Source organism: Pteropus alecto, unplaced genomic scaffold (genome assembly GCF_000325575.1).
Source record: "Pteropus alecto unplaced genomic scaffold, ASM32557v1 scaffold22, whole genome shotgun sequence".
Classification (NCBI taxonomy): domain Eukaryota; kingdom Metazoa; phylum Chordata; class Mammalia; order Chiroptera; family Pteropodidae; genus Pteropus; species Pteropus alecto.
Window position 1 is genome coordinate 21150426 of NW_006434839.1, and position 12687 is coordinate 21163112.

At 31.1% G+C, this 12687-nt stretch overlaps 1 protein-coding gene across 17 annotated transcripts in view; it reads right to left on the minus strand.

Annotated features, from left to right (window-relative positions):
- FOXP2 (forkhead box P2) overlaps window positions 1-12687 on the minus strand; it is a 244700-nt gene that overhangs the window by 108934 nt on the left and 123079 nt on the right. For 4 of the 17 annotated variants that reach the window (XM_006910599.1, XM_006910598.1, XM_006910597.1 and 1 more), the window contains one exon: window positions 7087-7161. The exons of the other annotated variants lie outside the window; for them this stretch is intronic. In XM_006910599.1, the coding sequence (XP_006910661.1) occupies window positions 7087-7161 (75 nt within the window). The remainder of the gene's footprint in view (window positions 1-7086; window positions 7162-12687) is intronic. 17 annotated transcript variants of the gene reach the window in all.

The window sequence follows — 12687 nt, forward strand, 5'->3', positions numbered from 1 at the left end:
GCTAAAATATTCTATCAGCCTATATAGGACAAAAATGCATGTTGGGTAGCCATCCCCTACTCTTTATTTTGGCAATGCAATAACATGGCACAGCCTTCTAATAAAACAGAGTGACTACTCAGGTAATATATAAAGAGACAAAGGTAAACATGCAAAATATATATATATATATATTTTTTTTGGCCTTAATATGTGAGAATATAAGAGCTAAGCAACTTATAGGCAACAAAGATTTAGAGATAAAACAATAGTACATGTGTTATTCATATTATTTTATTTATTTTAATTTTGCATTAATTACCTATGTTATCAGAAAAATATCCACTAGGTATGCATATATAATGCTTTAGAAATATTAAATTCCTAAACCTTTTGAGCTCATATATAAAATTTTGATTTCACCATTTTATCAATACTATCTACCTCCAAAATTATACAACCACATGTAAATTTATGAATTATGCTTAATTTAATGATAATTTATCTCTCAGATATATACTTGATGTCTCCCTTCTCTGTAATAACTCTCAAGATATTCTGACTTAAGGTACTTAAGTAAGAACTCTTAAGTTCTCTTATTCTCCTTCTATATAGTCTGTTTTTAAGCCAGACTAAATATTTTACATATAAAATTCTTAATTAAAATTAAGATATTATATTGTTATTCTTAAAATATTAAACATATAACCTATGTAATTGGAGTATGCCATTATAATTAGTGCTCTGGATTAGTGCTCTGTCAATATTACAAAATAACTCTTAAGAGAGAATAGGAGACAGTTCTGCTGGAATGGTAATCATGACTTCAGGGAAAAGAGCTTACAAATATGGTTCCATGAGCATTTCATATTGTTCCTTAATGTTGAATATTACAAAAGTTCCATCTGGAAATACTTAACTTGGCCTGACTTTATTCATTATCTTATCAGTAGTGTGAATCTATTTGCACCAAATTTATCTTTATTAGGAATATGATAAATTCGAAGTAAAAAAATGCAATTTAATCTAAGTCATATGATGCATTATATGATTATAAAATGACAGAATTCTGTTAATAGTAAGCCTTCTGAATTTCATTGGCTCACGATTTAAAGTACAGCGTGTACTTTCAAGTTTAAGTTTCAATGTCAATGAGAACCATGTGATCCTTAATGTAATGTCCTATGTACAAACGAAAATTATATAAAAAGTCCAGCATTTTAAAAATATTTTCAAGTAAATACGTTGCTGCATGGATGGTGCCAGTAATGAATATTTGATTCCATAATTTGTTAATCCTGTGTATAACAAATAACTCATTTGCCTAATGAAAATTACAAATTTAAAATTTAACTTCAAAAAGAAGAGAAAGAAAAATTACAGACAGAATTCAATAAAAATGCATGCATATTCTTTTACATAATTGACCATTAAGATATGTATATGTATGTTCATGTGTGCACGTGAGCTCACGAGCCCCCGATTTATACACTATGATGACTTGTTTTTGTGCCTTTCACTTACCATTATGCTAAAATAAAATGATGTAAAAATATTTCTATAAACAGAAATACAAATAATAAATATGGAATATGCCTTTATTATGTGATGTTTAGAAATATGCAATGACCGCAGAGTAAACCGTTAGAAGTTAATGCAGATTATATTTCATATTTGTAAAGACTATCATTAACAGCTCATTACAAATAATTTTATAATGTGAAAAAATATATAGTCTAAATGAGCACCATAAATTTACATTATTGCTGCACATATATTCTGATGCGTGTATCAATTTATTTGGTGAAAAATATATTAACAACAAAACCAGATAACTAAATAAATAATCCTTTCATCAGCCTCCAATTTCTGCCATACGAATGCTTTAGTGAATCATCAAGGGGAGTAAATTATTCATTATAAATTTCAAAGAGAAGTCTCCATTGAAAAAGCTCTGCTACTGGTTCTTCCTGGAACCAACATCAAGAGAATTCATGCAATCTCAAATATTGCAATAAAATAGGTGAGAAGCACTCACTCAGGAGAGGTGTTTAGAATGAACTGAGCCATGGAGCTACATCTCAGCTGAGTGAGGTGTACAAAGATAATTATTGATATCTTGAATTACAGTAGAAGAGAAAAAGATTAATCAAGAAGTTGCATACAAATGTCAGCCAAGGCTTTAAAAACAGAAACCTATGTTCTATTTCCAATAAAGAATCTAGGAGGTTATAACAGTAGCCCTAAACATTGTCACTATGTTATATACAGCTCTACTGGCATTAAAAAAATCAGCTGTAAGATAAGAACTGAAATATTTGATTATTCTAAGGTTTATTTCATACCAAAGAACCTAGTATACACCGATACTATCATAATAGTGAATAAAACTACTCAAAATAAACATGATGAATTAACAAGTCTAATTTGTACTGCTTCATAATGAACTTAAATTTATACTACCACAACTTTACACTAATAGCAAAGCATTAAATCTTGCAATATAGGTTTTATACGAAGAACTCTCCAAAAAAATTACTGCATCATCCCTGGCTAATTGTTGCCAGTATGTTAGTTAATAAGTTAGTTAGTAAGTAGTAATTTGTCTTTAACTTGTGGTTAGTCTTTGCTAATACAGGTATAACTGAGAAAAGAAGAATACACTGGAGGTAATATGGCACTGTCACTTGTATTTCCTAACTTTGAATATTCCTGCTCTCTAGCTGGATACAGATAATTGAGGGGACACTTTTCCTCATTCTTTAGTCACAACTTTCCTTGGCTTCCAGGACATCATTTAGGTTTGGGGAATCAGGGTTCTTTCTTTTCCAGGTTGCTATTTTCCACATAACAAATCAGAAAACATTTGGATAACCCTGATTTTTTGAGTAATTAAGTCAGTGTTCAATTAATGAATATCAAGACTTTCTTCTCAGTAAGGAATATTTCCCATCTGTCTTAGTCATGACCAGCAGTACAATGCCCAATGTCTCTTATTTAGTGTTAATACCAAATATATATTTAAATTTACGTCAACTAGAATTGCCTCTGGTTCAAGCAATAGTATACTGATGCTACTGCAGATACTGAGTTGAACATCTATTGCACACTTCCTATGTGTTAGTCATCTTGCTAAGTATTTTTTGGGGTTATCAAATTTAGTCCTATTACTATCTTATGAGGTAGATACTATTACTGTCCCAATTTTACAGATTAAGATCATGAAACTAAAAAAAGATCAAGTAATATCCAATCTAGAAAGCTGATTCAAGAGCCCAATGGATAGATTATTTGGTGCTGGGTACAATTTATTCAAAGCCTAAGAGAAATTAATTTGGAACAAAAAATAAATTCTTTAAAACTATCACTATTGCCTTTTTCTTATTTCTTCCAATCCATGATTCCTTTCGAAATGAAACATTCAGGAGGCAATCATAACAGAGTAAAGATCTATATAGGGAGAAAGATTCAATGTTGTCAATGCAATTTAATTTGAATGAGATATAAACCAGCAGCCCAAGACTCGTCAAGTGTCATTTTTAGTTTATAGGTCCAACAAATTTTGCTCATCTAAATATTCATTTGACCCAATGCTACAGGTTTTGAAAATAAGACCAAAAAGGCAAAGACTAAGCATTCAACATAATTGCTTTAGCACTTAGAGCTATCCTGCAGAGCCCTATGTAAAATAGCATTCACTGAGGTGTAAAAACCTGTAGGCAAGACTAACAATAAGATTATCTGCAGGTAGGTGTTAATGAGGCCATTCAGGCAGATGAGGTAACAACAAGGTCTAGTTACTGAGGAGTGAACCTGGGTTATGATTGTGGGGCAGGGTAGCCAAAGATTGTGAAATTTAGGATCTTGGTAGAGTTAGCCATTTGTAAAGCTGTTTGATATATCAGGGAAAAAGAAAGGCATCTATCCTATTACTAAAGTTTGAAAGAAAAATAAAATAAGTGAAGGGTTTTTTTCCAGATTAGAGTTAAATATACATCATTTGAAAAAAATTGTGTGAAAAGCAAGTATTAAAAGGTAATCTCTTGCAATGAAGCTCTCTAGCTCTCATACTCCCATCTTATAAAGCCAGAACTTAGTGCTTTTTCCTCTAAAAGTAGAATATGTAGTAGAGATATTATATTGTTACTCTCAGAATATTAACCATACAATCTATGGAGCCCAATTATTTCTTTTAAATATAATAGGTAGACAGAAGTTAAGATTACAACTTTCAGATAGAGATTATACGTAAACAATTATTACTACCCAGTATTACAATGAACTAGTAAAGACACAATAAATATAATCAATTTGTGGGTACATAAAAGTATCACTATTGTCAAAAACATGATAATAAGGAGGTACAATACACAGATAGCGGCTAATGTCTGATGGCTACTTATATACCAAAACACCAGAAAATATTTTATTGCATTTTTGTTAGGAACTTGATATAATAAACACCTGAAAAAGGATGGTATGATGGAGAGCTTTTGAAAATGTCGAATATCAAGTATGTAACATTACTTATTTCTTTAAGGTAATAGGGCTTTAACCTACATTTGGTAATTGTAAGTGACTTTTTCCCCTGCAATTTATAGCACTTCAGGCTTATTAATAAATTTTTAAGATTTTTATTTTTTTAAGTGAAAGTGGGTAGTAAAAATTAAATTAATCTGCTAACTTGGAATACATGCCTCAAAATTTTGGCTTTTTATTTGTGACAGTTGATCAACCATGGAAGTAATATGTGTGATATTAAATTAATCCATTTCATTTATAGGGCATTTTGTAGGATCACCTAAAAATTTATTACAATTTTTCTATTTTTAGAACTATTTTTAGAACAATAGAACCATTATAATGATTCATAATTTATTATAAATGACAGTTATATACATTATAAAAGAACATGGCTAATTGTAAGTATTTTTATCCTTTCTACACCTCTCTTTCTTTTAGCCCACCAGTAATCTCATGGTGCCTCAGACTTAGTGGAGTACCACTCTGGCATATTGGTACTTACAAAACTTAATAAATATTGACAGTCATGTCTGTCATATGGAAATTGTCAACAATAAATAATAGTATTTGTTTTAGTTTGCAACTTGATTTTAAATCACATTATGTAGCCATGTTCACCTACAGAAAGTTTATATCTAAGGCTGTCAATTAAAAAAAAAAAAGCACCTACTTATTAATATGTAGTTGTGTCATGAAGCCAAGAAGCATTATTGCAAAGTCATTCAGTGACTAAGTGTCAAGTTTGGTGCAGTGCAGGGGTGGCAAACACTTGTCCATGCACTGCCATGCTCCCTCTCCCCACAAACGGTGAAGGTCTCACTAATTCATCCTGGTACTCTGCCTTAGGGACTAATTGCAGTCTTGAACACATGGGACAAACTCAGATTCCTATTCAACTCAAGGCAGCCACGAACAATTTGTCATACCTTTGGAAAGACCAATAAATTGGTAATCACAATCTTTACATTTTCAGTGAAAATATAAAGATCTGACTATATATTTCTTTTTACATCAGTAGAATAATTTTTTTTTAATGGTAGGAGTAGTTTTAGATAAAAAACAAATATTATTAGTAGTTAAGCCAGCTCATTCTTTAGTCTAATGAAAACAATTTTTCCATCAGGATTATTTAAAGAAAAAGTGTCACTAATTAGAAATATTGCCTGTTCCATTTCTTATGTACTACTTTTTCAAAGCATATTTGTGGATGAATCTTCTTAATTATTAAGTTAAAATATATGGTTATTTTTACAGTTTAACTTAAATTTATCTTTTTTTCAAAATATACAGAGGTTATTTAGAAATTAAGATCATTTTAGTCTTTCACATAATTTTATATCGTTTCAGCAAAACTTACCGCTACTTTTTAATTTTTCTATTTTTCAAATGTTGTTCCTTCAAGGAAAGCTCAGGAGTTGCAAACACTTTAGGATTAAAATGAATGAAACCTCAAACTAGATAAAATCAGATCACTATGAAACCAGCTTTTATGTGCGAAATTTATTACCTATCTTCTGCATTCACTATTTCTATAACATATACATAATATTGCTGATTCCACTTCTACTTCTGTTACGCATCTAACATTTAAAAAAATGTTTCATGTTTATATATTTTCACAAAGAATAGCTTTCCATATTAATGACACTATTTTAATAGAGAAAAATCTTTCTTTTTTAAACTAAGGTATAAAATTTGATATTTACTCTTTATTCAGGAAGATAAAGATTATTTGTTTTTAAGAGCCTTAACTGTGTTGTGTTCTGTCAATTATATATTAGAAAATATTACAGATAGGATAGTAAAAAAAATAAATTTTGGGTGAGTCAATTTAAGAATACTCTAGTCCAAGGAAACTAAATAAGTACCTCAATTCTAGAGAAAATAAGCAAAAATTCTATCTATATATGAAAATATGCATATGACTTACATATTTAGAGATTCCTTAGGAATACAAGTAGTATCCATGCTAAATAGAAACATGAAGTTGCTCTATTTAAAAATTCTTGAATGGCTACTTCAGCATTGCTATTCATTTCCAAGGCTAACTGGTATGGGAATTAGGTCACAAAAGCAATTTTCATTGACTATTGTAATCTAAAGAGGCAAATTACACTCCAGTGACAAAATATGTAAAAAAAAAAAAGGCCTTGACATATTTCTACAGTAACTTACACAACATGGAGCAGCAACTTTTCCCTAAAATATGTATTGTATCTATCGATAATCTCTATCCATTTATATTCTGCATATCAGTACTATCTCAATAAATTATTCCTAAAAGTTCAAGAAAAGTGTAGTGGTGATACAGCCACATGCCTTTATATATTTAAGGTAAACTTTAATGGCATCGAGCATAGAAACTATGAACTATACATGTGATGAAATATAACTGATGGAAGAATATAAGAAGTAACAGGAAAACAAATAATTATATCTGTATCTTAACATTAGTCATGTCTTGATTATCTGCATCAATGGAAGGGAGTGGTTAATAGAAAATTATAGATAATCTACTTAGCGACATTCAGTCTATGGCCTTGTGCTTAGTAGTTGAATTTCTAAGTGCCCAGTGTAACTTACTGCAAATGTGTTGTGAGGATGCCCATCACCAGAAGAGTGGCCACAGATACATAATTTTGTTTCTGGAAGCAATTCCTAGATTAAACAAAGAGAATCAGGAGTTGGCTTTTTTTTTTTTTTCTTTTTTTTTTCACTCTTAAGGCTTATGTTAATAATTCACTTATTTTAAAAAGGTATTTTTGATTATTATCTTGGTAGGTCAACATAAATAAGACTATTCTATCTTTATCTCATAGTTAATAACAGTACAGATTTTAAAAATAGAAATAATTTGGCAGATGCAAAACTGAATATTTGAACACAATGAATAAACTACTAACCAAAAAATTCATTGATAGTCTACCATGACCTTGACAGGAATTCCACTTTCCATTTCTAAGCTAAAATTATTGCTAATGTTAAATAGATTTCAGTGGTACTATGATTTTAGAGTATGGGATATTATTTTTCTTAAAACTTCATCTCTTTAAAAAAAATGACTTGTCAATTATGACTAATACAAATGAACATAAATCCTGTTTTGTCATAAAATGTAGGAACAATCACAAGAATCTCTTTAAATAAACTGTCTTGACTATGCATTACTATAATACAAGTATTGGCATTAAGCATACATTTAAGACAATGGAGGCAAAATCCACTATGTCTATTAAAACCTGTTGAATTGTGCTATGAAAACTACTCTCTACACTCCAATGTATAGTTTGCATTTCTATCTACAAAAGCAAAGTGATTATTTATTGATAAATGACATAGGATGTCATTTTTTACCTAAGTAGTGTTAGACATATCAAAGATTTTGTCTGAAGGGCAAAAAGACTACACTGCATTTGAATAGACTGTGTGACAACACATTCTTAGACTTCATGTATGATATGAAAGGACGATCCCCATTCATAAAATACACAAGGGAAATTATAAATATATCAGAAAAGAAGAAAAGCAAGGAGGGATGTGATTGGGGTGTCAGGGAGTATTTGTAGTGGTTTGATGCATGTAAATATTACATCTTATAAATAATTCTTTTCAAATACATCTCTGAAGTTCAGGGACACTATTTAAGAAACGGATTGTAGATGCTTTATATGACTATATGCCATTTTTTCCAAGATAAGAGCAATATTAATTCAAACAGGAAAATGGCTTCCAAGATATTTCTTTCCTTCAGTATTCTATGAAGAAGAATGTCACCTGATGCTGGCAGATGAAGACTAAGGAAAAAATGTTCGTTATATTTTACTGTCAGAATCCAACAAACACATTTTCATCTAAATTATTTTGTCAACAGCCGTGTAGTACTCTTGCTAACCTTATTTGGCATCAGTGCATAATTAGATACACAGGGGTGTGACTCCAATTGAAGGTGTTGGCATTGTAGCACTCTGTGAAAATATTAACTATGAGGTTAACTCCAATTTTCCCTTCTTTAATTAAATGCACATGGTACTAATGAGGTAACCTACTGTTCCTTGATAGCACTAATTAGCTAAGAGGAGAGTACACTCTCACACTGCAATTTAAACCTAAAAATAAGGTTGAAATATGCTAATTGCAGGCAATTTAAAACAGTACAAGTTGAAGAACTAGTCATAATAAGAGAAACTGCTTTACAGCTAGGCAGCTGTAACTTTGGTTAAAATCAAAACAAGCTACATGATTTTTGGACTGCTATTTAACAAGGTCACAAGCATCCTAAAAAAAGCATGCTACTCCATATCATAGCAATGAATCAGACTAACAAAAAATCCTCAAATCAATACTCATCTTACATAAAACAAAAATAAGTGAGCATCACAAGAACTCCGAAGGTGTCATGACACTATTTATATTTAACAGTGAAAATTAAGCACCATAAATAAGCAACATCATCCTATACTGTTTCAAGAACACCCACATTAAATAAAATATTGTACCTGTGTCTCCACCACAGACAAAACATGCTGAAGATTTGTCATTCCAATCACAGAATTGGAAGGGAGGATATAAAGAGGTATAAATCTCAGCGCTTGAGGACTACATGAACAAGAAACTTCTAGACAATGTACAAGTACGGCGATAAAAATATACAAAAGATGCTATGGAATAAAATGGTGTAGTTACCGGTAAAAGGATACAGGTACAAAACATATCAGGATTTCATTACAAGGAGTTTTTCACTATATTTCTTCTACAGATTAGAGCTTTGGGATGGAAGTAGAGTGAAGCTTCACTGTGAGAGACAATATAATCCATTTCTAGCTCAAAAGACTCAGAAACATAATTTCAGTAGATCTAAGTGTAATTCAAATATACCTTCTTTAATTGTTTCTCATTTTCCAAACATGATTTTGGCTGATAAACATTGAGATAACTTTTGATAAAAAGCAAGATTCTGAAGGATTCTCTGAACCATCAAAAAAGATATAATGTTTTGATTGGTGCAAAGCTATTTTCATTATTTTTTGATTGTGTAAAATCTCTGATATCATTTGTTTATTAAACAGAAACTTTGATTAACTAAAAACACTGATTGTCTGACAATGGGAACTCTTTCTTATTACCACAGATAAAAATAAACGTATATTAAACTGATAGTCATTAATCTATTCTTAGGGACAAGAGAGAGAGAGACTGCCCCACACTGAGGACTCACAGTGACATTTTTCTGCTCTGGTCACTTTGCTTGCAAAATCATAAAATACATATAGTTTAAACTTTAGAAAGAGTTCAACAAAAAATAAACATAATGAGCTAAAATGCAAAGTTTTTGAAAATAAAAAGTCAACTTAATCTTAAGTTTACTGAAGAACAATAACAGAGAGAAGGCAACCCATTTGAAAGGCATAGAGTTTTAAGTAACTCCCAACTAATAACTCCTGGAGTTAAAAGTACGTGAGAATAAACTTTGTACTACCATTAGCCAGTCATCATGTATTTCCAAAAAGCTTGAAGAAACTGTGCTTTGAAAAACCCACCCAGCTTCTTCTGGCTGTCCTAGAGCTTTCTACAACTGAAAGAGACAGAATGTTGGCAAGAGATGCTAATAAACCTCCGACCAACCATGCTTTAACAGCTCCCTGAAGGTGCAGGTCTGTAAAGGAGTAGAAAGACAAATGAAATCAGTCATTTAGAAATGGGTCTCCTGGAGGCAACCTGACATAGTCCAGCAAATCACAGGGAAATACAATGTGAATGGATATTTTAAGTGTTTACATCTGTTTCAAATAAGCACCAAAGAACATTTTAACAGTGAAAAGGCCAAGACAATGTACTAGAATGGGCTTTCAACATTAACTTCAGAAGGAATCTATTCTTTAGTTAAATATGGATCATAGTAATTTTCTGTTAAAACAATAAAGAGTAAGTCATTTAGTGTTGAAAATAGGAATACTAGCTCTGGAGACAGTCTGCCAGAGTTTAGACCCTGACTCAACACTCGCTAGAAATGTGACCTTGAGCAAGATACGTAGCCTCTCTTGGCCTCTCTCTTTCTTAAAAGGAGGTAATAAGTAACACTGTCATATGATTATTAAACACACTGATTTGTAAAGTACTTAGAATAGTGCTGTTACCCTTATACTTAATGTTTATTATATATGGACTTAATATTTATTAGTTATCATTATTGCTTCAGAATAACATTCAATTTTTTCAAATAGAAAATTTATTAAAATCTTACTATGTGTAAAGGATGTAAAAATTCTGTACTCTGTAAAGGATATGAAAAATCTCAAGCCATTGTATCTATATTCGAATAGCTTTCAGTCTGTCATTAGAGTGTGTTTCCATTCAGTGACAAGGTAAAATGATTTCTAAAAGAATATGATTTTTTAAAAGTTGATGAAGGTATATTTTTTATAGAAAAGTAGGTATTATATGTTGATCTCTCTTGACAAGTGAAAATATTTTAAATTATAATTTGTTTCTTGAGGTTGGCTGAAAGTATGTTCAAATTTTTCTTTAACGTGTTAAAATTTTAGGGCCACAACATTTGGGGTATAATCTGAATGGTATAGTGGCCTACATTTTAAAGGCGTAAAAATTTAAAAGTGGACATTCTTGACATGATATAAAACAAAAACTACATTAAGTGGTTGATTGGTCTTTTTGCCACTCCAACTGTTTTAAAGTTTTTTGGTTTGTTTGAATGTTCTGGGGTCATTCATCACATATGATGGAAATTGTCCCAGAGACAGTGTAACCAGGATTGTACCAGGATGATATGAACAACTTCTTTGAAAATTCAAAGTACTTCATCCTTCCCCAGGGACTGTGTATGCCAGAAGACCAAATCAATATGAGCATATGCCTGAAGACTTTTCATTCTTCATTCTGAAGAAGGAGTTAGCCCTACCTTACATCCTTCTGTGCACAAGCTGCAAAACCCACGTATGATATTGAGCGGATCATGGTGTGGCCATTATGGTGTGGCTTTGCAGAGAAGGCAAATGAAGCCAGGGAGTCAAAATTATTTACAAAAAGTCCATGTTTTTATTTTTTAAAGCTGCCGTGCATCATATATTCTCCTGTACAGATTCTCAAACTTTAGCATGTAAAAAAATTTCTGGATAAGCTGTAATAATTACAGATTCAAGGCTTCATTCCTAGAGATTCAGATTCATAAGATCTTAGATAGGGCACAGAAATATGCATTTCAACAAGCATCTCGGTGACTATGATCACACTTTGAGAAACACCGTCTTCCGTGTTCAGGATACACGTGTGCCAGGTGATTTTTTTTCATTGTTTTATTCTATTATTCAGCCAACACTTTTGCAATACCTACTATATACTATAAACTATATTAGTCATGTGGCTATAAAAGTGAATAAAAATTGTCCTTGCCTCTAAAGACAGTGGTAAAAACAGTCCAGAAAATTAGGACGCAACTAAATAAGTGTCATTTGCAGGAGTTCCTAGCTTTTTGTGTGTTTTGAACTCCTTTGGCAATCTGGTAAAATCTAAAATAGCCTACTCAGAAAAATATTTAATTGCATAAAATAAAATAAAAAGAATTAAAGAGGAAATCTGTTTACCTAATTTTCTAATTCCAAATTTCAATTCAGTTTTCAAAATATTTACAAAGCAACTTTTGTGAAATATTAATATGTACTTCTTTATTAATGCATTAAATTATAAGATATAGTGACAGGTTTCATAACCACTATAATTTTAAAGTAGTAATAAGCATTGATAATATTTCTAGATATTTTTGCCAACTGTGATGTGATATGAAAATACCTTAATTGGTGACAACGTCACAGATACTGCTAATACTGACAATGTCACAAATACTGTGGTTTGTTACTTACATTCAAAATAAAAGAAAATATTTACTCTTAATTAGAAGTGAAACTGAGACTACTTTTTCCTCCATTTATGTTAATAGTCTTTCTGAAATCTAGATGGATCCTTGATCAAGACATCCTACATTAAAGACAAATACATTGTTGAAGAGGTAAAAAGTACAGCTTGATCATGTTGAAAAAAGTTATTTTCTAGCTGACTCCCAAGGAATGAGTAGAAATTTATTACGTGGGGAAAAAAGAGGCAGCAGAGAAGTAAGGGAGAATCCAAAGGATTTATGATTGTGCCTAAGAAATTTGATAATTTGGGTATAGC